This window comes from Phyllostomus discolor, chromosome 10, assembly GCF_004126475.2.
Source record: "Phyllostomus discolor isolate MPI-MPIP mPhyDis1 chromosome 10, mPhyDis1.pri.v3, whole genome shotgun sequence".
In the NCBI taxonomy this organism is placed as follows: Eukaryota; Metazoa; Chordata; class Mammalia; order Chiroptera; family Phyllostomidae; genus Phyllostomus; species Phyllostomus discolor.
In genome coordinates this window covers 9,442,049-9,467,907 of record NC_040912.2, presented here as the reverse complement: position 1 = coordinate 9,467,907, position 25,859 = coordinate 9,442,049, and the positions used below count along the sequence as shown (strand labels likewise).

At 54.8% G+C, this 25,859-nt stretch overlaps 1 protein-coding gene across 1 annotated transcript in view; it reads right to left on the bottom strand.

Moving 5' to 3' along the window:
• Window positions 1-24,783, bottom strand: part of NOD1 (nucleotide binding oligomerization domain containing 1) — a 37,164-nt gene extending 12,381 nt beyond the window's left edge. The window contains 8 exon segments of the mRNA XM_028525712.2: window positions 38-121; window positions 1,398-1,481; window positions 2,676-2,759; window positions 5,452-7,276; window positions 9,540-9,714; window positions 10,942-11,351; window positions 11,635-11,728; window positions 24,571-24,783. Coding sequence (XP_028381513.1) covers window positions 38-121; window positions 1,398-1,481; window positions 2,676-2,759; window positions 5,452-7,276; window positions 9,540-9,714; window positions 10,942-11,145 — 2,456 coding nt within the window. The 5' untranslated portion in view covers window positions 11,146-11,351; window positions 11,635-11,728; window positions 24,571-24,783.
• Between the last annotated feature and the right edge of the window lie 1,076 nt (window positions 24,784-25,859).

Here is a 25,859-nt window from a genome sequence, read left to right as displayed (position 1 = left end):
GGGGCTCCGCACGCGCACGGCATGTGTCTCTACTCACCCAACTTCAAAGATGGACTTGCTGTTCTTCACAGCCAGGGCGACACGCTTGCCTCCCTCGCTCGTTATTTTGTTTTTCCCCAGTCTGCAGAGAGAGTTGTGCCCGCGTCAGCCTCCAGCTGCGGGGAAGCTCAGCCACCCTCATCCCCAGCAGGGAGCCCCTCTGGCGCCTCTTGGGAGGCGTGGCCTTTCTGCTGGGAGCCACAGCGGCTGTGCTCTGCATGCCCCCTCAGGGAAGGACCCGAGGCTTAGAGGACAGCCAGTCTGGACCCCCCTCCAGGAGACCTGCAGAAACTCAGCGACCCGAGCTTTCCCAGGGGTTCTTTAAATGACCTCTGGAGCATCACTCATTCCCATCATTCCCATCAGCAGACAGGGAGTGGGGGAGGTTCCCGCCTCACTGCAGATGGCTGAGGTCTGTGCTCCCACCACCAGGGGCTCCTGCAAGCCTGGTGCTCTGTCACCCTTGGTAAGGTAAGCTCTTCCTTGCAACTAGATGGGTGCTGCGGTCTGAATGTTTGCGTCCTCCCCAACATCCGTATTCCAAAACCCTAACCCCCAGGGTGATGGATTTGGAGGCGAGGCCTTGGGGAGGTGACGAGGTCGTGAGGGTGGGGCCCACAGCAATGGGGTTAGCAGTTTATGAAAAGGCCCCGGAGAGCTCCCTGCCCCCTTTCCACCAGGTGAGGACACGGTGAGGGCCCATCTATGAACCAGGAATCGGGCCCTCACCAGACACCTAACCTGTCAACGCTTTGATCTTGGACTCCCCAGCCTCCAGAATCAAAAGAAATAAATTTTTGGTGTTTGTAAGCCAACTAGCTTTCGATATCTTTTTTTAAAGATTTTATTTATTTATTTTTAGAGAGGGAAGGGAGGGAGAAAGAAAGAGAGAAACATCAATGTGCAGTTGCTGGGGGCCATGGCCTGCAACCCAGGCATGTACCCTGACTGGGAATCACACCTGCGATGCTTTGGTTTGTAGACCGAGCTCAACCCACTGAGCTACGCCAGCCAGGGCTGCAATATCTTACTACAGAAGCCTGAAAGGACTAGGACAAGGGGGAACTTCTTGGGGGAAAAAGACCCCCAAAAGGGTGGTAGCTGCGACCTTCCCTTCCCCTGCAATGGTAAGTGGTCCCTCCCAAATTGAGCCCCACCCACAGGTCATAGATCCTGCAGGTGGCCAGCTCACCTGCACACACAGGTCTCCTAATCTCACCAATAAGGCTCCTGGGCACACCGAAGAAGGCTTTAGGTGAGAGCTCTTCGTGGTGACATTTTTGTTTGTTTGTTTGTTTGAATAAGGAAGGGTGACCAGGAGACGCTGCTAAGGAGCCCGCCATGCCCGCCCCACTCACTTCAGGTGCGTGAGGCCTTTGCACTCATCCAGGATGCTGGCGACGTATCTGGCTCCAATGTCCGTGATCTGGTTGTTGTACAAGCTTCGAGAGAAAGCACAGTCGTAACCCTCGATGACTCCCAGTGTCGTCTGAATGACCCCATTTTTTTTAACAGATCTGAGCATGTGCGTCTGATTTCCAAAGTCCGGGTTGAAGGAAGAAAGAAAGGGCACCCGGAGACCAGAGTTTGGGGCCCTGGGGTCTCACGGGCTGGGTTCAAAGCCGCTCCGCCACCTTCCAGCTTTGTGACCTGGGGCAAGGTACTGAACGTCTCTGTGCCTCCGCTTCTCCCTCTGTAATACCGGGGTAGGAGTGACAGTCCCCTGACGGAGCTGTCCTGAGGACCACGTGACATCATTCTAAGCTCCTGCCTGTGAGCACCCAACAAATGGCAGGCGATGGGCATTTTTAGATTAAGATACCACCCAGCATCTTGTGGGGGGAGAAGCTCCCGAGTATTGGGACCTCCTCAGTGTCTGCCTTGTAGTCAACTCAGCAACGCGCACAAAGAAGGTGAACGTGAGACTGGACAGGGCTCCAGGGCCCCGCGCTCACACAGAACTCCTGAGCCGAAGGACGGCACCCTGTCCTCACTCCTCAGCTCGGGGAACTGAGGTCCAAGACACTGGCCCATGGGCTCCCGCTTACGGAGTCCACAGTGGCGTGGGGCTGGCTATCCCACACGCCCGGATCCCGGGCTCTGAAAACCCAAAGTTTTTCATAAGTACTGTGGCAACGGATAGGGAGCTCTTCGTGGCCGGCATCCCGACTGGCCTGACCATTCATACACTTGGCTGCAGAAATATTCAAGGATTTAAAACGGGGTATTGCCCTGGAGCCCCCCTGGTCATGCCCCAAGGCTCCTGCCGAGGGATCCTGGACCCATCGCAATGAAGCCCTAACACACAGTTTTCTAATGTTTATAAAACATCCCTGCAAGACAGCCGCTCACTGCACCCCCCAGCCGCCACTCATAGAGCCACTCGCTTGTATTATTAGGATCCCAGTGACACAAGTGAGGAGGCGGAGGCCCGGCACGATTTCCTGACTTGTTCTAGGCATGGGCTGCTGGCTGGACCGGCAGCGGCGCCCGGGACTCCTGGCTCCCAGTCCAGTGCACCTCCTGGCGCCCTTGGCCGTCGGCCCCAGCCATCTGCTCGCTCACGTGAAGGGCAATCTCCTGCTGCTCTGTGTTATTACTACGTAGCTGGGCTGGTGTTCTTGAGAAATACGTACCCCAAATACGTCAGGATTTTGTACTTGGTCAGCTCTTCATACAGCACCTTGACCCCAGCGTCGGTGATCTGGTTTACGCTGAGTCTGGGACAAAACAGCAGAGGAAGTTACACAGGACGGCCGCTGCTCGCCGAGGGGGGACATTCTTTCGACCAGGACCCGGAAGCCTGGGAAGGTTCTGGACTTTTCCAGCTATAAATGCCACCCGAGGGAATGGCTGTAGCAGCCAGCCACCAGACAGCCTGAAATGTAGAGCCCGGTCAGCGTGGAGCCAACACGCCCGCCCAGAACCAGCCCGGTGGCAAGGCCACAGCATAGCCCTGACCCCACACAAGGACTCCAGGGGACACTCGCGGGGCACGTGAGGACAGCCACCTCTGACATCCTGCATTTGTGGGTGGCCTCCGTGCCACTCAAGTCCTTTGTGTGAAAAAGCCAATTTGTAAACAAGTGGGTGTGACCACTCCAGTAAAACTTCATCTACAAACAAACCCAAGCCTCGGGCCAGATTGCACGCACGGCTTTTACTCAGTAAAAGGCTGAACAGGTAAAAGCTTGATTTTTAGCCCTCATCCAAATGTCAGGGTCAGACACTCTGGGCCCTGCCCCCAGTGGTCCCCACCTTGGCGCTGGGCACAGCGTCTATGCACAAGGCACTGCTGTCCCAACGTGGCAGGAGCTGCCGGTCACTCCCAATACCTATGCTTTCCTAGACACAGAGTTCCCCATTTTTTTATCTAGGCTCATGTGATCAAGCTCTGCCCCATGAAATTTAAGCAGAAGAATCATTAGCAATAACTGAGAAGTCTTCTTAAAACCATGGGGTGTGTCCTTCTTTGTCCTTCCTTCTTCCAGGTGGCTAGAATGTTGATTGAATGGCTGGAGCTTGAGCAGCCATCTTGGGCCAAGAGGTGGAAGCCAGGAAGCGAGGGCGGCAGGATAGCAAGGCAGAGGAGAGCCTGGGCTCCTGAGGGTCACGGGAGCACGTGCAGCCCGGGACTGCCCTCCTCTAGACTTTTGCCTGAGAGACACGTAAGCTTGTACATTATCTAAACCACTGATACCGCGAGTTTTCTCTCTCAGCTGAAACTAATCCTGACGGATATCTTCACAGAGCTCAAAATGTTTCCTTGGGGTGGCCCATTCCCTCTTGCTTCCTCCTCTACTGGTGTGGAGAAAAACCTGGGCAGTGGCCTGGGGCAGGACCCCCACACTGGTGTGGAGATTCCGTCTAACGAGATGAGCACAGGGGGGCACCGAGTCTCAGGCTGCCTGAGGCTACGGACCGAGAGATGCTGGTCAGCCAGCATCAGAGAAGACCCCAGGCCTCTCTCAGTTCCTGGGCCTGGGCAGCCTTGGGCTCCCCATACCCCACTGTCCCCACACCATTTACACTCTGGCATCGACGAAACAGTTACCCAAAAACGATCCCAAATCCCCTCTGCTCCCTAGAGATGCATGAGCCAACTAATGGAGAACTACCTCCTGTGGAGAGATTTCCAGGTGTATACAGTCAATGCTAATAGAAGAAAGCAGTCAACAGGAAGCTCATCAAGAGGCAGCCCTTTTCACTGAGATCGCCGGCAGCTCACGGACGCTGCTTTGGTCACGGGAAGCAACAAATGCCAGCTCACACGGAGTCGGCCTTTTCTGCAACCAGGGGCTACCTCTCTGACCCTCGCATACATCGTAAAAGGTGAGTTCTTTTTGATTCTGGCTCCACCGTGGCTGGCTGGGTGACCTTGAGCAATGCATCACCTTCTCTCTGCCTCCGTTTCCTCATTGGCCCAAATAAAGGCTGTAAGGTAGTATCTACCTTACAGAACTTCTTAAATTAAGCATATTTATTTTATTAATTTTTTTTAACTTTTATTGAATTTACTGGGGTGCGTTAAGAGGATTAAATTGGGTAGTATTTGTAACGACTTCACCCTTTCTCAGTAAATGCTGATCGTCACTGCCATTGACCCTGAACAGCAGGGCTGCGAGCTGTTCGAGCCACTAATACGTGGTGTTTTCAATAAATACCTTGAAAACCTTCTTGGAGATTTGCAAAACTTTGAGAAAACAGATAAGCCGTATTGCCTAAAAACATTGAGAAAATTAAGAGAAAGCCAGCTACGTCACAAACGCATAAAATAACATGTATTTTCTCTTCCTTATGATTTTCTTATAACATTTTCCTTTCTCTAGCTTATTCCATTGTAAGAATACAGTATATGATCCATGGAACATACCAAATAGCTACAGGAGTGGGCAAAAGTAGGTTTGCAGTGGTTCGTATGGAAAATAATACGGTAATTAATACATGATGATACGATGATACACTCTGTTTCGCGTACTCACAACTGTAAACCTACTTTTGCCTGCACCTTATGTAATGGGTCAGCTGTTTATGTTCTCAGTAAGGCTTTCAGGCAACAGCCGGCTACTTGTAGTTAAGTGTTGGGAAGGTCAAAAGTTCTCTGTGGCTTTTGACTGCAAGGGTTCCGCACTCCTAACCCCCGCCTCGTTCAAGGCTCAGCTGCACCCTAACGGCCAGGATACGAGCATTTCCTTTCTCCAGACGAGGACGCTGAGGCTCAGAGAGGCGAAGCCCTCGTTCAAGGACACTCAGCTGGGGCAGCGGCAGGTCCGCCTGACTTTGCAGCTTTGCTCCTTGCTTCCTGCCGCCCTGAGACAGAGACGGTGCGCATGTTCCAGGACCAGCGGTGGTGATTCCCAGGGAAACCCAGGGGGTCCCCCAGCCTGGCCCGCCTCGGCCCGGCAGCCTCACCTGATGACGGTGAGGCAGCTGAAGCAGGGCTGCAGCTCCCGCACGCCGTAGTCGTTGAGGTTGTTGTTGTCCAGGTCGAGGGCCAGCCGCTTGCGGAAGTGGTGCAGGACGAAGGAGAGGGCGCTGCAGTCGGCCGAGCAGGCGTTGCAGTAGGTCAGCTTGAGGTAGTTGGCACAGATGCCCCTGGCCGCCAGCTGCCCCACCTTCTCGCTCTGCGTCTCGTAGATGCAGCGCAGCATCCAGATGAAGGTGGGCATGGCCTGCACCTGGTGGAAGCCGTCAGTCTGAACACGGGGCAGGGTCTTCAGGTAGGACCGCAGGCTGGTAAACAGGTGTGCCCACAGGGCCTTGCGCTTTTTCCTAAGGGCCGCAGCTGGCACCAGGTGCTGCAGGAGCTTCTTTTTGGCTTTGGACAATAGCCCGCACAGGAAGAGGTTGGTGAACTGAAAGTGATCCTTGTTCTTGAAGGGGTCTTCCCCCATCAGGCCACCGTCCCCCAGGCACTGGAAAGGGAAGGAAAGGGGGGAACAGGACACAGCTGCTTCCTTCCCGGGAGGCACCCACTCCTGGAAGAACCTGAGCAGGTCCTGAGTGCCCACCTTGTCGTCCACCACGAGGAAGAAGGCGGTAAAGAAGGCCTGGAGGGTGGTGTGGAAGAACTCATAGGACTGCTGGTCCCCGCCGAGGCCCAGCTCGGGCATGGCCCGCAAGAAGCCCAGCTGCAGGTCAGCCTCCTGCAGCTTGGAGGCCTGTACCTCCTCCTGGCTGAAGATGAAGAGGTTCTTCTCCATGCCCCAGTGGGCCACGTGCCCCAGCGAGTGCAGGGTGCCCAGGCTGGCGCGGAAGGTCTCCGTCTGGCTGCGCGTGTTCCGCTGCACCAGGCTGGAGGGCTGCGTCCGGTTCAGGTGGACCTCGGTGATCAGCAGGAAGACATCGGTCAGGGTCACGGTGCAGTCGGGCAGCTGCAGGGAGCTGTCGAGGGTGCTGTGGAAGTGCTGGAAGCAGCGGAAGATGATCCAGCAGAAGAGGGGCACGGCGCACAGGCTGCAGAGGTTGGGGTTGGCCTCCAGCTGGTCCAGCAGGTGGGCCTGCGTGGCCCGGTTGGGGAACATCCTCCTGGCGTAGGCCCGCAGGTGGCTGGGGGAGAAGCCCCGCAGAAGAACCTTCTTCCGCAGGAGCTGCCGTGGGATCTCGATGCCTGTGCGGGCCGTGAGCACCTTGGCAGCCCCCTTGAGCAGCATCCCGCTGAGCAGGTTGGCCAGCAGGACCAGGGGGTGGGCAGGCTCCCAGGGCGATGAGGTGTCGGGCACGTGGCTCAGGTCAAAGTCCGAGTGGAGCTCGTCCAGGCCGTCGAAAGTGAAGAGGGCGGTGTGGGGGAAGCGCAGCAGGAACGTGAACACCTCCTCGGGGTCCTGCTCCGGGTAGCAGTAATGCTTGAAGAGCAGGTCCTGCAGGCTCAGCGTGTCGCTATCCTTGAAGCAGCTGAACATGCGGCAGCGGAAGTGGAAGAAGAACTTGAGCCCCGCGTCCAGCTGGCCGGCGGCCCAGAGGCTCTGCAGCCGCTGCAGCAGCATGGACTTGCCCACGCCAGCATCGCCGAAGACGAAGATGGTCTCCCCCTGCTCGTTGAGGACGCCCGTGGAGGGGTCCAGGAGGCAGGCCAGGCTGCCCAGGCTGCCCAGGCTCTCATTGCTGAGGTTGACGAGCTCCATGATGGTGTCTGTGTACGTCTCCTCCAGCAGCACCTCCTCCTTCTGTGAGTAGCACAGGATGAACTTGGAGTCTCGGCCCAGCTGGTGTCGCAGCTTCTGGGTGTACCTGCTCACTGGCGGGAGAGTGAGGTGGGTGGGGCACAGGCATCCCGGGAGATGAGGGACCCCGGGAGAGATGGAGGCAGAGAGAGAGCGAGAGAGAGAGAAGCAGAGACCAAAGAGCATCAACCGGGGAAGCCTCAGGAGGAGAAACAAGCACCCAGACAAACCCACAGCCTGGACCCTGAGGCCAAGGGTAAGAGTGACTCCAAGGCAGGCCCTGAGGACCCTCCCAGAGCCAGAGCTGCGGGATCTGCCAGTCCCTGGGCCTTGGTGCCTCCGCCTGACCTCAGACTGGGCCAGCCAGAGGGTGACAGACTTCAGACACTGGAATAGTGTCTGAGACAGGCTCCGCCCTGCTCTGTGCAAGTTGTTATTGAACTCCAGCTAGAAACTGAAGCTCTCTCTCACTCCAAGGCCAGGCCCACTGGCCCTGCGCCCCACACCCTCCCCAGCGCCCTGCTCAACCAGCTGGAGCCGGTCCCCACTGAAAGTCTTTGGGGCTGAGCTGCCCTGACCTTTCTATAATGAATGTATTACCCCACTCTGGAAACAACTCATGGTCTCACAAAACCGAATGCCAGCATTTTTGGTGATAAAATACAACACGGGATGTTAGACTGGATGGCCAAGGAGCTGTGCCTCATCTCAATCACCACAAGTGAGCACATCGAGATGAAACCAGCCCCCTTAGACTGTGAAGGGCACCCCGACCCTGCTCCCCAAGCTGAGACAGGGCGTCACGGAGGCTGGGCACGTGCCCCAGGGCAAGCCCTGGGCCTGCCTGTGGGGGAGCAGATGCAGTGGGGCGCTCACATGGGCCCCGCTTCACGCTCTCCACAAATTAGGGCCATGAACGGGGCTCATGCCAGAAGGAAGGCGGCCTTGCCCCAGACAAAAAGGTGTTCACACATTCCTTTAAAATGGGTTTTGGGCTCTCATTATCATCTAATTAACAAACTTTAGGCGTACGTGCACGTTTTCCGGTTTATCTATAAGCCTTCCCATCCATCCAACTGGACTGTCGGCTTAAAATTTGCTAAGTGGATTATAGTTTCTGCAGTTTTCACTAAGACATAATTTACATATCATAAAATTCACCCATTTGACAATTGCTTTTGTGTGCTAGTCGCTGGTGTTTAGTAACGCGACAAAGTCACGCAGACGTCACTACACTCCAGTTCTAGAGCATTGACAGCAGAAGCCCATTGGCAGCCAGGGTCCGTGTCCACCCCTGGTCTGAGGCAGCTAAGCCCCTCTGCTTCCTGCCTCTAGAAATCTGCCTTTTCTGGACATTTCGTGTCAATGGAATCACATCATACGTAGCCTTTCACCTCTGGCTTCTTGTAGAGTGCATCATACTTCAAAAGCTATCCAAGTCGCTGGCTGACGGAGCTCGTGGGAGTCCTTTGAGAGAACTGTTCATTGTGGGAATATTTCCCGTCTTCCGTCAAGGCCAGCAGTGAGGTGGGGCGCTAGCAGCGGCAGGCAGCCGGGGAATTTGGCCCTGACCCTGCCGGTTGGCCTGGTTTCCCCTCAACACACGCCTTCTGGGCCATTGTCCTTTGTTTTGGTTTTCAAGGTCAAACTGGATTCTGTAAAAACCGGCGTGTAGGACTTTGGTGCTGGTATGTTGCCAGCAACGGTCGCAAAGTAGAGAGGGTGTGAGCATAGGAAGAAGACCCCCCCACCCCCCACCCCCCCGCTCTACCCCGGCCCCTGATGAGACGCTGCCTGTGCGTGATGATTTACTGGCAGCTCTCTGAGGGCGGGAACCGTATCTGGGTCCGACTGGACCCTGGTGTCCTGCAAGGTCCCTCGGGCCCATTAACGCCTGTTGAATTCCTCAGTTAACTGATGGGGCGCCGTGGCGCTTTGGAAATAGGGACTGGCAGTCAGGGGTGAGAGAAGAATACTTTGTCTAGAATCAAATCTGGAAAGAGTTTTAAAAGGGGGGAAAACGCAGCCTTGAATTGGTGCAACCATGAGAACGTCTACCCGCGTCAGAATGGGAAGTAGGAGGTCAGAACAGAGGTCATTCCCACACTCCCACGGGCCCCTCCGTAAAGCAGAACAGCTGCCTGTGGTCACCTCAGTGACAGTCCCCTGGGCTACCCTCGGATGACAGGGACCAGCTCTCCTTTTCTAAAAGGAACCCAGCACCCGGGCCCGTGGTGGGCCAGCTTGCATGACCTCCTGAGCCCACCCGCTACAGCATTTCCAAACCCAGGGCCTCGTCCGCCTGGTGTCTGCTGTCCCCCTGGGGCTGACTCGTACCTGGGTCGGCGTTGACCACCGTTTTGCTCTGAATGAGCCCGGAAGGGGAGAAGCCGATCTCCGCCAGCCACGGCCTGAGGTCCACATAAGCATCGGTGAGGCGCTGGAGCACGTGCAGGAGGTACTCGGACACCTCCTCGCCCTTGCTCTGCACCAGGTCCAGAATTTTGCGGACCTGGTAACAGCACAAGCATGAGGGCGTGAGCCTGGTGCTTAGGTGTGTCCTCCCCCAGAGAAGGCCCACACAGCAGGGCCCCGAGTTCTCACCGTGGCCTGGACGGGCCCTCCAGCCAAAGCGAGATGCTCTGCGTGGAAGGCCTAGAATCCGTGGAATGGGCCACGTTAGCTAGAAATACTGTGTTTTGCCATGGATAATGCACACTTTTTGCCCAAATTTTTGAGGGAAAAATAAGAATGCGCATTAAACGTGGGTATAATGATTATATACCGTGGGTATAATAGTCCTGTGTGTGACTCCCACAGAAACCTTGGGTGCACATCACACATGGCAAAGTGCGGGAACCACACAGCTCTAAGAGACCGGGAGGCCTCCACGAGCCTGAAAGTAAGGTCAGGCTCACAACCAGGCCATGCCCACCCCTGGAATTTTCCATGCCTCCTTTTCTCTCTGCAACGAACAGTATTGCTCTCCAGGAGTGAGGGCTGAGGGGAGAGAGCCACCCCAGAGGCAAATGAGGCAGGCCCTGGGTCACTCAGCAAGGGGACAGCAGACCCCCAGGTAAGGTAGGTCTTTAAAAGCGCTTTTTGCGTTCTTTAAAGCACAGGGGAGGATAAGTGCCAGAGTGAGCTACTGTACTTTACTGACACCCTTCCGGTCTCTTCCGAGCCCAGCAGGCCTGTCCCTGCTCTAAGCAGGAAGGAGAATTGGGTCTCGCCCATTTTATTTTTCCGATGACACAGAGCTAGAGTGATAGTCAGGGCTGCTGAGACTTCCCACGGTGGAGTGGGGAGAAGTCCCTATCATGGACCTGGCTTCAGATGCCGTCGTCTGAGCCAGAGGGCCACACCCAGTCTTGCCAGCAGTGAGCAGTGTCCCAGCCTTTAAAGTAAAGGCCCCAGTGGATGTCACTGCTCCTGGTTTACACTCATTTTCTTTTTCCCTCCTGCCAATTTAAAGGGACTTGAAAAATGGGTTTCTGGGGAACCGATGTTCCCAGCCAGGAGAGACATACGAATCTGCTGTTCACACGAGCACACAGGTACGACACCCCTTTGTGCACTGAGCCCGTAACTCCAGCCTTTGTGTTCTAGAAATGGCCGCAGTGGGACATTCTGCCCAGTGGGCTGCACTCCCAAAGCCCTATACTCAGATCCACCGGGAGAAGCCCCGCCTCTGGCTACCAAGCCCCGCCTCCGGCCAGGCCAACCCCTCCCACCGCACCTTGTCAGGCTGCGTGGGGCAGGCGCCCACGATCTCCACGTCTTCGGTGGAGAAGTAGTCATTCTTCAGCAGGTTGTCCAGCAGACACTGAGTGTTGCGGACATGCGTGACCAGGAGTTCGCGGTTGCTTTTCAACAGCTTAATGTAGGAGTCGGGAGACTCTGAGGGGATTATTTCCATCTCACCGTGGACCTGCTTCTCCATGGTTAAAGGAGCAAGTGGCTGCTTGTCCCGAGTTCATCTTGGGCTGAACGTGTCTTCCTGGCAGAGGACAATCGGGAGCCAGGGCCCCTGCCTCTCAGTGTGGCCGCTGTAAGAAAGCAAAGGCCTTGGGAAAGGTCCCTCCCGCTCCCTTTGGTCCTGGAATATGTCTATTCAGAGCAAGCGAGAGTCACGCTGAAGACAGTGATCTGACGTATTAAAGGAAAAAATCCTCATTTAATTGCTTCTGCTTGCGGGTTCCTTTCTCCTCTGCTAAGGTCGGTGACCAGAGGTAGACGGACTTTTGGGGAGATGACAAGATTGATTTCTTACTATCCCACTAAGAAAAGTGTTTGTCTATTATATACCAATTCAGCCTTTTTTATGGTAGTCAATTCTACGACCCCTTTTAAGATCCATAGCTTTAGAAAATTGGTTTCTAGAAGGAATACCAGTTGAGAATGTGAAATTTAAATGAGCGGTTAACAATACCTTTTTAAGTTCCTGGCATCGTCCTTTGAAGGAAGGAATACATTAAAACAACCTTCTCTCCTTCAGTCTTCAGTGTCCCATGTCTTTCTGGCGTCTGCAGAATCAAAGAAAAGATTATAATGAATGGTGCGCGAATGAATGAAATTGGCCTCGGGAGAAACAGGAGGGGCAGTAGGGCTGGCGTGGCAGGCAGCTACAGCTGCCCGGAGAGACCTCCTTCCAGGCAGTCTCAGTGCCCGAGGGGCGATGAGGCTGCTAAAAGACCTGAGGGTAAGAACAGAAGACTTCTGATTGACATTCATAATTCTTTTTTCAGTCATCACGCATTTGTGCAGCTTACAGGACGCACGGTGAATAAAGCCCTCTGGGGGCTTACAGACAGACAGACTGTGACCGACCACCACCAAATGCAAAGCAAATGAAATGACAGAGGGTAATGATAATGGAGGAAAGAAAGCAAAGGCTTCTGAATGAGAGGGGTCATTGTCCACCAAAAGTCTCGGGAAGGCAGGTGAAGGGCTTAGAGGGGCACTGTGGCCGACCTGTTGTCAGGACACACACAGTGTGGTCGCCAGGACACCTGGGAGAAAGGATTCACTTACAAGGGAGTCCCACCTCAGGAGCGCGACCAGGACGCACAGGCAGGGAGAGGCTTCCATTCCCGCTTCTGCCCCAGAGAACACACACACGCATGTCCTCCCTCCCACTGCCTGGAGAGGGATTCTCCCCAGCCTGCTTCTTTCCTCCCCTCCCACTGTCCCGGGGGGAGAGGGGGCCCTGAGAGGAAATGCGCATTCTTTGCAACTGAGATGCTAAAATAAAAAAATTGCAGAAAGATGTTCCCCATCTCCACAGATGTTCCTTTCTCTGCTTAAATAACTGTGCCCAAGTACACAAGCAATACCTGCTCACTGTGGAAAATCTGGGAGATGGGTACAAAGTCTAGAGATAAAGAAAGTCACCTCTCGCCCACTACGAAGGCGTTGGAGCAGATTCCCTCTCTGCTTTCCCCTGCGGGCAGCGGAGCCCACACCCATATTTCAGGTGCTCCATGTCACACTGGAGTTGGCCTTGAGCAGCTCGGGGAGTTGCGGGGATGAAACCCCGAGCCGTCAGAAGTCCTCGTATAACTGTTGGCCCCCCAAAACTTAACTACTAGTAGCGCACTGTGGGCCGGGAGCCTTTCCAACAACAGAGTCGATGGACACATATTTTGTGTATGTATTATATACTCTACTCTTACAAAGTACATTCGAAAAAGGAAAATCATGAGGCCCCGACTGGGGTGGCTCAGTGGCTTGGGCGTCGTCTGTAGGCTGAAAGGTCGCCGGTTTGATCCCGGATCAGGGCACGCACAGGCCTGGGTTGCGGACCACCTTCCCACTGGGGGGCGTGTGAGAGCCAACTGATTCTTGTTTTCCTCGTACATCAGTATTTCTCTTCTCTTTCTCCCTCCCTTCCCCAGTCTCAAAAAATGAACAAATAAAGTCCTTTTAAAAAAGAAAATCATAAGGAAGAGAAAATACATTTACAGTGTTTATTGAAAAAAATCCACATGTAAGTGGACCGGCAAAGGTAAACCCGTGTTGTTCAAGGTCAAGGGCACATGTGTTTCTACACCGTTACCATTATTTCATGTTTCTCTTTTCAGCTGCACGGGCTGCTTTCTGACAGATGCTTTGCTCACCTGGTTTTTACTTTATAAAGAATACTCAGTCCCACCCACCACTCTTCACTCTACGAAAGCCCCGAGCCTGAGAAATTCCACGTGCCCAGCAGAGGAGCAGAGATGGTGCTGAGCGCCAGCACCTTCCTGGGCCAGGCCCCGGCCTGGGGTGCCGGAAAGGCACCGGGATGCCGAGGTCTCACGTATCTTTCTCCTGTGATCCAGCATCCGGCCTCCTGTCGCCTGGGGATCCCAGCAGGGTGCAGAGTGATCAGAGCGAACACTGGGTAAGCGCTTTACTCGAGGCCCCTCGTGGGTCGAATCCGCCCCCTTGCTGTGAGAGGCACGGTAACCCAGGGTTAGGTGTAGTCTCTGGGGCCAGCTGGGCTCATTAGCAAGGTAGTCGTTCCCGGTGCCTCAGTTTCCTCAAAACGAGAGTCCCCACTGGCCAGTGTTACTGGAAGGACTAAGCTAACATTCACCAAGTGCCTAGATCAGGGCTGGCCCGCAGAGAATACCTGGTAAATATCACCTCATTTCATCTTTAATCATTGGATCCTTAGGACTGAATGGCAGGAGGCAGAGGCCCCTGGGACTGTGCATTTACAGAGCAGGAAACGGAGGCACATTGAGGTTAGGTGGCTCCCTGCCCTCTGAGGGTCTACAGTCAGGCAGGGCAGGGAGTGTGGTGAGCACGGGGCAGGAGACACCAGCGGAGAGGGCCAGGGCGCCCACACACCCCGGAGGCTTCCTCGGGCCCCCGGAGCCCGCTGTAGGGGAAGGGAGAAGCGGGTAGGACCCCTGTCTCCGAGGGACCTCGAATCTGAGACATCCAGAGAGTACCCACAACCCACTGACACCTGCGTGGTGCATCAAGGCTGCCTCCTGCAGAGGGGCAGGGTCTCCACAGTCACCCAGGCATGCCAACCCTGGTCCCTCCCGTGTGTCCGTATACCAGCCCCATGGACAGAGACACTTCGGCGTGCCCCGTGCCCCGAAGGACACTAGCAAACACGTGCACTCAGCAGCAGCTCCATTCTGTGCCAAACCGCCCAGTGGAGCCGGAGTGTAGAGGTCACGCTGCCAGCAGTGTGACTGTCCCCTCCCGGGAGGTGCAGACAGCACTTGGCCTCTATCCCAACTGTTGGGGGCAAGGCGGGTGGAGACCCCAAGGAAACCATTTCCCGTCACCCACACTGGCAGCTCGATGTCCCTCTTTTCTCAGATGCCCAATCGTGGGGAATCACCAGCCACTCTGTTATAACGTATTTGCATATTTCACAATAACCGATACAGCTTTCTGCAGACTGGTGCTGCAACCCCAGCAGATAAGATTCCTAACAGATGAGTCCTGCTCCTTAAAACATTCTTTCACGACGCAGTAGATGCTGGTTTGGAGTCACAGCCCAGAGTTTTTTAAACAGTGGGCTCTACGTAGTCAGGCCATCCTACAGGCATTTCTGCTGCCGGCCCTTCCTGCCTATCAGCCGGAACCCACAGACACAGACCCAACGCCTGTGCCCGCTCTGTTGCGGCCCCGCCCTGGGGCCGTGGAACCTGGCCGGGGGCCGGAAGCCTCTGCTCCTGTCCTGACCCTGCCTTTCCCCAAGTTCGGCTCTTTTCTCGGAATGTGATTTCCCCCACGTGCTGCTGCTCTCCACACCCACAGAGGCCACAGGAAAAGGCTGATGGTTTCGTGCACGCAGAAAGGAGGAGTCTAGGAGGTGTGACTTCATCGACCACAGGACAGTTTCCATGGACTTTCCTACCCCTTCCCTGAAACACATCCCAGTGGGAGAAGGGTGACCGCATGAGGTGGCTGGGATTTTCCTCCCAAGCACCAGGCGGGATCACCTTTCTCTACCCTCCTTGAACTTACTGGCTTTGACTCACGAAATGTGAGCAGAAGGGGAATGAGAAACCTTGGGCAGGAGGCGTCTGACGTCAGCGCACAGTTCACCAGCATGCAGCCCCGGCGAGGCGGTGGCGGCTCCGCCCCCCAGGGCCCCCCCCAGCAATGCCAAGGAAGACAGCCTCCTGCCAACCTGTGATGGACAGACAGGGAGAGAAATGTGTCTTCGCTCTGTGGGTTACTGAGATTTTGGGGTCATCCGCTGCTGGGGCACAGCCGAGCCCGGCCTGCCGGACACCACAACTGTGCACAAGGAGAGCATCGAGCACATTAGGAAACGGAGGCCCCGTTCCCAGCAGCCGGTTGCAGACGGGACTGTGAAGAGTGTGGCCCAGAGTGTTTGCCACAGCCCCCTCCCTTCCTCGGACGGTTTCTATGGCACAGAGCCCACGACATTCAAGGACCACTCATGGTGAAGAACCCCTACAATTCTTCTTGAGATACCATAAAACCCACTTTACTAACAGAATTAAAAGTTAACATAAAGCATCATTCCCTGCCTGCCTCAAACTTAGAAGTTAACTACTGAAGAAAATCGATATAAGAAGTCATCTACATTTAAAAAAAAAGGTTGAAATACGAAGCTACACACACTCTTGATTTGTACTAAGGTGGCCACAAGGCTTGTTGCGGTCCCAGATGCTATAACCCCAATGGCAAAAGGCCAATGAGAGTAGACTCCGCCACCCCATTGTAAAGCCACGCACACACGGAACACACGCGTCCCTGAATGTCAAGGGTCGTATCCACCTCTCCTCGAGGAAACTACTGCTCTCTTGAAGGAGACTCAATTCGGTGAACCAGATCCACAGCCTCCTCAGACCCTGCCCGTGAAGGAGACTGTCCTACCACAATTGTTGACATGAACCACTTGGAAATTCAAGAGCAAAGTGAGGATCTCCGCAGCCTGGCTTCACCACTCTTGCGCTGGCCAACAACAAGGCGGATGGACTGATGCAGCCCAATGGCAATGGAAGAGCAAGCTGACATCGAGCACGCTCGTCGGCCAGGCCAGAGCTGCGCAGCGAACACACACAGAGTGGGTGCTCCCTTCCCGGCTGCACAGTCCGCCCCAACGTTAGCTCCACTGCGCTCCCAGCCTACCGAAACTAACCCAACTCAAGCTGCCGCCATTCCTCGTTGGGTCTGCTCAGAACCCTGTCTCTCATGGTTGGTTTTTGTCTTTGGTGGGATTGTTTTTTTTTTTTTTTTTCCTGATCTATTCCTTTTTCTTGTTTTGTTTTCCTGGAAAATAAGCCCAGTCCCGTCTGCCTCTGCCACACCAGAACACTAATAGCCTTCTCTGGAGAATATTTAGCAGATGGGTGAGTCGACAGTCATTATTTGAAGCTGTTAAGCTCCATTAACGCTCATTTACTTTCATCGGAAAGCACTTAATTCCTCGGAATTACAAAGCAGACACAAAAATCCCTCCGCCTCTCTCAACATCGCCTCCCTTTTCTGCTCTCTCCCTCCTGCTCTCTATCTCCTTTCCTCTCTTGTCAAAGCAGCATATGGTCTGAGCTCCACACAGACAGACACTGCCACCCTGACTACCAAGGACGGAAGGCAGAGAGAGCCGATGGACGCACTGGGGGTGGACGGTGATGAGGCGCAGACACCCTTCCACAGCTGCCTGGGCCCCCGGGAGGAAGTCACGCGCATCTGGCTCCTTGTCGCTCAGAGCCAAGCACCTATTTCTTCTGGCTGAGAAACCCTGTGGAGCGTAAGCAGAGCCACCCCTCCCTCGTGGGCTGAAACCACGGACTTCTGGACTAGGGCAGGGTGTTGTCTAAGGCTCCTGTTTTAGAAATAAGGAAGCCGAGGCCCTGGGAAGGACAGAATCTGCCAGAAGTGGAGCCCAGGCCTCGTGGCTCTGAGATAAGTGCTCCTTTTGCTTACTTCTGGTTAGAGCGGCTCCCTCAGCAGCCGGGAGTGTCACCCCATCCCCCCCACCCCGCCCCGCCACGAGGGGCTGACAGCTGTCAGAATGAAGAAAGGGCAGGGACTCCCCCTCACCCTGTTCCTCCCCTCGCCTCTCTCTCTCCCACTTAAAACGCCCTGGGTTCTTCATCCCCACCCTTCTCAGAGGACATGCTACTTTCTCCCTCACACCGGTGGACGGTGGCAGTGAAAGACAAAGGCTCTACACCCAGGCGACCTGGCTCTAATCACTCGCTGTGTGGTTTGGACACATACCACCACCCTCCTGTGCAAGGGCAGATAATAATAGCACCCGCCTCCCGGGATCGCTGTGAGGATTCGTGCGTTAGGACCACGCGGCACTTAGAGCAGCACGGGGCACCCTGTAAGCATTTGTTGTGACCAAGGAGACAGAGGTCTAAGCCAGGACTTCCGTCTGGTTCATTGTCGAGTCCCAGCATTTGACTGTGAGGGACGGGGCCCATCGGGTCAGTCACTGTGTCTCCAGCACATAAGAGGACGCTGGGTAAAAAACGGTCAACCGAACGAACCTGGTAGCGTGCACAGCGCATACCAGGCACCTCTCCAGCGCTCGGGGAACGAACATGTGGATTTCCAGAGTTCACAGGCTCACGTAGGGAATGTCGCTTGCCGAGTTGACTCGTGGGTAAATTCCGATCTGCAGGCCCCACTATTTTTTTTACTGCTCTAAGGCATTTATTCTATCAGCTGCTGCCTTAACAAGTTTAACCAGAGCCCAGCTCTCAATTTCCAGAGCATTTTCTTGGTGCAGAGTCCCTGACTGCCTTGCGACAGAGTCCCTGCACAGGGGTTGAAATATATTTGTCGACTGTCGTTTTCCTGGTGTTATCCAGGCTTTGAAAATCCAAGTCCTGAAAACACCCTGTTTAGTAGTCATCTGTGAGGGGCCAGGGACCCAACCACCTCAATAAAGGAAGACAACAGAGCCTTGAATCAGAAAGCCTGCTCTGGAATCTGGAAGTGGGATTAAGGGCTTGTGCGGAAGAAAGTGCTACACAGCGACAGATCTGGAAGCCGGAGGACATCTGGAGACGGCATTCAGGGCCCACACAGAAGGTGTCTGGGGTTTCTCAGATGAAAGGCGCTCCACAAGCACATGTTAATTACTTTGGAGGCTCGTGCTGAACTTGGCCTGGAGGAAGTAAACACTCTGCTGATTGACGGCCAAAACACTTAGCCTGAGACTTTCATTCACCCACTTGGACGGGTATCCGGAGACAGTCAGCAACTGTCTGGGACACAGGTCAGCCCTTGAGCTCGGCTGGAAGATGCCTGGGATGTGTCAGGGTGACTCCCAGGGGCACTGAAAGGGTAAGAAGATGCAAGTTCTCCTGAGGCGGCAAGTTCCCCTGGACCTACGCCACCCCGTGGGGCGCTGCCTTAGGAGCAGGCCCACTCAGCTGACCAAGATGCACTGACCCGCTGTGGCCTCCTATAATTTCACACGAAGGAAGAGGAACGGGGTAGTGTGGACACCCCAGAACCAGCTAGTACGCATGGTGCATTCTCAGCCCCTCACGGCTTGGAGGCTTTTTCTGTGACTCGAAAACTGCAAATAAAGGAGATTGTTTTTTTTCTAACTGTGCCTTTTAACAGTATGCAAATTCCCTGGTGAATGAACAGGGCAAGGAAATCAGCTCTCTCGAGTTAAAGCCAGAGGGAGAACAGGCCAGCATGAAAACTGTCTGACACCCCTTCCCTTGGCTGGAGGGTCCACAGCCTTTTGTACCTGCGGGCGCTGACACCTCCCCTCTGTGGAGCCTTTTCTTCCTGTCCCCAAGGAGCCAGGAGGACAGGGATCCACCCGCATCCATCCCTCCATCCAGGCTCCTGTCGATGGACGGACGCTGGCACCCAGCAGACCTGTTGTCAGTGACTCACTCCTGCCCCAGAGAACTGTGCAGCGGGTGCTTGCTCAGGGAGACCGCAGCTCCCCAGGCTGGTCCTGCCACCTTGCACGTTGTTCCAAGCTTCAGCTCCTTCGTGTGAAAACTGAAAACCATCATTTCTTCTCCAGGATTGTTTTACACATTAGGCATAAGGGTCGTTGATTATCTTTTTCTTGTAGGTTGCTAATGCACAGAACATTTGGCCGGGGTGAGGCCTCCTCCTCCCTTTACAGGAAAATTCCACATCCTGCCCAGCCCAGGAGGCTCTGCGTGCCCTGAGCTCGGTTCATTCCTTAGCTGTCTCTGCACCCTACTGAGCACACCCACCTCGTTCCCACCGCTGAGCCTTCAGACTTGCTGCCCCAGGGTCTGGCACGCTCCCGCTCCTCTGCATCCCCAAGAATTAGTCACAAAGGCTCATTCTCAGAGACGTGCATCCCAGATTCCCGGACCCCAGCGCAGCTCCGCTAATCTGTTTCACATCACCGAAGGGACTTACCGGCTTCTGCAAGTCGTTCATGTGCGTCCCAGCCCTCCCTCCTCCAAGAGCCTGCACACTCCGATTCACCGGGGCCGGGTCTGTCCCATGCATGGCAATGCCTCGCCACTGAGGAGACCCCTGGCACCGGCGCCATCTCCTGATGGTCTCTGTGGAGTCCGTGTGCTGGAGAACCGCAGCCGCAGTGAGCCAGGAGGACCCAGGAGCTACGTTCTAACAGCCTTCATCCAACGCCAGGCTGGGGAGCCGACAGAGCCCTTCCCACCCGTGGGAAAGCCAGAAAAGCAATCACCGAGTGCCAGGGTCAGAAACGCCAAAGCATCCACAACCCACTCACTGGAGGACGTGCTTTCTTGGACCCCAGGTTCCACGGGCTCGGGGCTCTTGAACAATTGCCAAAGCTCCAGAAGAGGCAAAAGCCGCTGGGGTGTAATGAAGAGGGGTGATGAGTAAGGCACTGTTTTTACAAGGGAGTGAGTGTACGTGGAACAGGCCACTGCTCTTCCGATGGGATGCTGTTCACCTGCTCTCATGTCCGCCTGAGCCCCATCCTGGGAACCGCCAAGCCCGGTTTCTCTCTCCCCAAACACCACCCGCGCACCTGTCGGGCAGGTGTTATCGCACCAGGTTAGCAGTGCACTCAAAGGACACTTATATCAAAGTAAACATCATAATCCACTTAAACAATGTTAGTCAATACCAGTATCAGGGTTCCCCTCCCCTACCCCATCCCACCGAGGGGATAGTAGATTATCCAGCATAAGCAATGGCTGAGGTTAAAAGTTGCAAATCCAGGGTGGATTCCTAAGCTGGAAGTGCTTGGGAAGCTGAGGCCTCCGTGTCCAGAAACACAGCTCTATGAACACACCTGCCTGCCAGCGAGGGGGAGGGGGCAGGAGAAGGTGGGGGAGGTGAGAGCAGAGGGCGGCGCACTCACTGAGCCCAGGTGCCGTGGCTAGCCCCTGGGACCCTGCCTCCAATCCCGGGGGGTGACACTTACTGCCTGTTGGCTTGGGGCTAGTTACTTAATCCATGAAATGGGGGAAATGATAACTACTCCATAGGGTTGTCGGGGTGATTAAATGAGCTGGAATAACAGGAAGAAAAGCCCAACCTTAAGAGCCCTCAGAGCGGTATTGCACACAGTAAGTCCTGTAATGGTTTGCCACTGTTACTGAGGGTCCGTCTGGTAGACTCCACGTGGCCAGAAGCATCGGCATTGACTTTCATTTATAGCCTCAAACCAGTCCTTCCAGAGAGGTAGGGTCATCCCCATCGCACAGTGTGAACCGGGCACTAAGGGTTAAGTACCTCATCCAAAGCCTCACAGCCAGGAGACGGCAAGGCCGGCGCTTGAACCCAAGTAATCTTCATAATCAGTATCACCACAATAGCTACCGTTTACTGAAAGCCAGGTGGTGCACTATGCGCTTTACATCGATTATGTCATCAGATCCTCAAACCCGCTCTAAGGAAAGGATTACGGTAACTATTTTACAAAGGAGGCACGGGGTGGGAATGGTTAAATACATTGGCTGAGGTCCAGCAGTCGGTGAAGGGATAAAGCAGTTGTTTTGACACTAAAACCCACCCCCATGGGAAAAATGGGTTTCTCCCATTAACCGCCTGCCTGTCTGGCATTCTCTACAGGTCTTTTGTCTCCACTCAAAATCGTCCACGCACCTGAGCTCACGTGAAATGTAAAACCGCGTCCTTTGCTGAACGGAGGGCCAGCACGGTCCTCTCTGTGAAGGGAACCCATCCGTTGTCCTGAACTGTAAGGAGTCATGAAATCCCCCAGTCACAGCCTAGTTTCCCATCCAGTTCCTTCTAGAAGGTTTGGTTTGGGGGCCAGAGATGACAACTGGAAAGTAGATTGAAACGAATCACAGGAAGTTCTTACTCATTCGGCTTTTCTTTTCTGGGAGTTAGAACAACACAAACATTTCCCCGGGGTTAAATCGGGTTAAATCAGCCACAGGTCTTCTACCGCGGAAGGCTTTTCCGCACCAATATGTGACTGTGCTACCCAGACACTTCCAGAGCCCTACGTGGCTCTGAAAGTACCTGCCAGTCACAGCACCTGTCTCACCCCGACCCGTGTGGTGGTGATGAGACAGGAGGGCGAGGGGTCGCAGCATCATGCAGCAAAGACGTCAAGGGGGACTCCATATTTTACTGAAATATTAACCAACCAAAACCTGGTGCTAATTTGGTGCTCACTTGGCAGTTACCTGGGCCTTCATGTGGACCTATTAATGGCTCCTTACACTATCGTTTTCTATAATTTGCAGGAACATGACTATTCAGAAAGAAAAATTCCAAATTGGCATTTTACGAGGGGTACCCTATTGGTTTTAATGAAATGTGACACAACGTGGCCTTGTGAGGGCCCTCGGCCCCAGCAGGGAGCCAACACCCGGAGGGGCAGCACCCCAGCCCGGCTGGCTCAGTGGCTCCAGAGGCCAGAAGGATGGCGAGGGGGAGGGGGGTGGCAAGTTTGCCTTGGCTGGCTCTGCCTCGTAATCCCTGCCCCCAGTTTGGTCTGTGGCAGTCCTGCGTCAAACACGGCAATGAGAACTCGAGCCAGGAAGTCTCGCTGTGACAAACTTCTGGCTCTGGGCAAAAGCCATCGGTTCGGTTCACTGAAACGGCCGTGACGACGCACTTCTTCATGCGAGTCAAGGTGGGAGAAACCACTCGCCCTCAGTAAGCGTCTGATGTGCCGAGGACTTTTCCTCAAGACAAGGTTGGACTCTGTGGGCGGATGAAAGGAGCTCTTGGTGTGAGACGCAACTGGCTTTGTCCGGAAGATAAAAGAGAACAGGACTTCCAGAAACTTGCAAAATGCCGATCGCTTCTGCTCGACAAAAATTCAGCACAGGTGAAAATTTTAGCTTTCCTAATTTTGTCTTGCCTCAAATCCCCTCCCCCCAAAGTAGAATCATAAAACAAAACAAAACAAAGCTGGTAACTTAAACCTCAAAGGTTTAGGTCTTGGATTTTGAAGAAATACTGAACTCTTTCCTTTGGATTAAAAAACCCCATGAATTTAATATTCTCTTAATTACATGTCAGCAATTGCATATACACTGTGAGAACACTTGACCTTCTGCCTATATATTATGTCACTGCTTATATTTCTAATGGCTCAACTGTGCCGCCGTTACTATCAAACTAATTGTCACCGACACACAGACTGGGGACCAGGGTGGAATACTCTGCCAGCGTTGACAAAGGTAGGATGTCGGTCCCCTCCCTCTCCAGATTCCTGACTGTTCTAGATCATCCAAGAAGAATGCATTGTCTCTAGGCCAAAAGTCACGGGGAAAACACCAACGGCCAGGGTGTGGCCTAAGCAGGCCGCCAGCAGCCGGCATCATGCGTGTGCCCCTGTGTCCAGCCTGAGACCCCGTAGACAGCCCAGCTTTCTTGGGAGCCCGTTTTATTGACACATGTGGCAATGGGGCAGAGGTCGTCTCAAGATGAAGGGCCAGTTTCATTTATCGAGAAATGTGTTCCTATCGCACGGAGTAATACTGTATTCCAGACTCACTAGTAAGTCCTCTGGGTGGGGGGTAGCCTGAGATTCCAGACCTCAAAGCACGCGGAGCCTGGAGCCTCACAGCCCACTACCCCCTACACACACCCAGTCCCCACCTCAAGCGGGGCAGGAGGAGAGCAGGGGAATAGTGTTGTGTGTGAGGCAGACAATTTTCAGACAGACACTTTCCCTCATTGTGACTGTACTGAATACACAATTGCCAAACACAAATCACCGCTACCGTGCCAGAACCCTACCTGTGATGGCACCTGCCATGTGCCTCCCACCCAGGCATCAGACACGCGCGGTCTCATTTCACGACATAAGCCCCAGCACACTCACAATGGCCACCCCCATCGCACAGGCGAGGAGCGGGCTCCGGGAGGTTACCTCATTCGCCCATGGTCCCAGGTCCCAGGTCCCAGGGGACGGAATCTGAATTGGGGCCCAAGTTTGATGGACTCCAGAGCTTGCCCTTATTTCCCCAGTCCACAAAAATAAAAACGACTTCTCAGACCCTCCGAAAGTCCAGGAGGACTCAGATGTTGCTAGTTTTAAAGGCACCTTTCTTATCTGCCCTGCATATCCCGGAGGAGGCCTGTCTCCAGCTATCGGCCCCCAGCATCCACCCCAGGGTGAGGCGGGTCCGCCCTGGGCACTCCTAGAATCCGTGGTAGAGGTTATGGTTCTCTGCTCGTAGGAGACCTTAGATTTACTTTCAGGAGGAGGGACAAGCTGGACCAGCCCCGGGGCAGGCACACCTGGCTTCATCCCTAAAGCAGAAAACCCAGAAGTGGTCAAGGCCACAAGTTTACAGGTTGCCCTCAGCTTCATGTGAAATGCCAAGAGTGGAGGCATTTCCCAGAACACAGAGCTGAGAGGGCATTCCTTTGTTTTGCACAATGTCAGCGGACTGAGTGGCTGAGCCTCTCTTGCACACCCCACCCAGGCCACGCTGGGTGGAACTGTCTCCCCTTCTTTTCCGTGCTGGAAGCCGGGGAGGGGGAGGGGAGGGGGAGGGGAGGGGGGAGGGAGTGGGCAAGTCCGATGCTCTGGCTGCAACACTGGTATCACCTGGGACTTTTCAATGATCCAGAGGCTGGGTCCCAGCCCCAGGGGCTCCGAAGTATGGGTCTGCGGTGGGGCCTGGGCATCTGGATTTTAAAGGCGCCCCGGTGATTCGAAGGGGCAGGCAGGATTGAGAAGCCCTGGCCAGACCCCCCTGGGACCAACGATTCCGCTGCCGCTGAAATTCCTGCCTCTGAACTTTGCTGGCGCTCCTCAAACCCCAGGTTTCTGCCTCCCGTCCCCCGCCCAGGGAGCTCTCTCAGAGCCGCCCGCAGCCCCCCACCCCCCTACCCGCGCACCGGGTTGCAGCCTCCCGGCCACCCTACTCGCCGGACTCGGGAGCCTGGGGCACATCTGCCCCCTGGGAACAGGGTCCCCGGCGCTAGGACTTACTTGGCCTCCAGATTTGCAGAGCAGGCAGAGCGCGGGGGCCGAGACACTGAGGCCGAGGCTGGAGCCCTCCGCCCTCCGCCCGCAGCGGAGCCGGGAACAGGGCAGGAGCCTCCGCCGCTGGGCCGGCCCAGAACGGGAAGTGGCGGGACGACAGTAGCAGCCGCGCCCCTCTCTCAGGCTGCGAGGGGAGGCCCCGGCCGGGCGTGCAGGGTGGCCGAGGGGGCAGGGGGGGGCGAGGGGAGGCGGCCACTCCCCCGCCGTGTGAGGGAGGGCCAGTAAGTTGGCCTCCGGCCTTACCTGCTGAGCTTTGGCGGTCAAGCCACCCACAGCGGCGAGTGGGCAGGCCCGGGAGTGCGCCCAGGAGTGACACTTGGGAACTTGTCTGGCCAGCCGGGCCAAGGCCGGCCGCCGCCAGGAGCCCAGGCCCGGCCCCCTAAAAGTGCCAACCCAGCAGCTGCGACTGCAGGCAACGCCTGGGTAAGACAGTGAAACTTTTTTTTTATTAATTGAATGCATTGGGGTGACATTGGTTAATAAAACCATACAGGTTTCACGTGCATAACATCCTCTTCATACTGCATCGGGGGCGCTCACCACCCAAAGTCAAGTCTCTTTCTTCCACCCACACCCTCCCCCCACCCCGCCACGGGACAGTGAAACTCTTGTTAAAATGCCACACAGTGCTCTCAGACTTGAAAATGTAAGTTTTCTTCCTTGGCCTTGAATGTCTTCTTGGCAGTTGTACATTTTGTGTTCTGTGCGTTATGCTGTGACAACTTATAAAGGGGTTTTAACAGCAATAAATTTCCCCGGTAGAATCTGCTTTAAATGGGGAAGGGCCTCGCTGGGCATAGGGAAGCTGTACGAAACTGTCACCTATTCACACTGACACACACCCCATCGTGAGACCACGTGTGCTCACGAACACTGAGATTCCCATCACAGGCTGCCTTCTGAGAAACGGATCTTCAAAAGTGAAACTTTGCCAATGCAAAATGGATGGGCTCCACTGGGCAAACTTCCAAACCCCAAAACGAAGTTGCGGAAGATGCTCATTCCTGCCATGTGCCCTTCTATGAACTTCTAGCATTCTGAATTTTACTTTCCACGCCTTTTGAACACGTTCATTTTTCCCATATCCTGTTTGGATGCATTCTGAGTAACTTCTTCAGTTTTTTCTTTCTGTTCATGAATCATTTGGTACGTAATCAAACCTGTAAATAATTGAAAGGGAGACCAGTCTCCCCACCTCCTCTGTGAGGTCCCCCTCCCATACCCGGAGCCTGTGA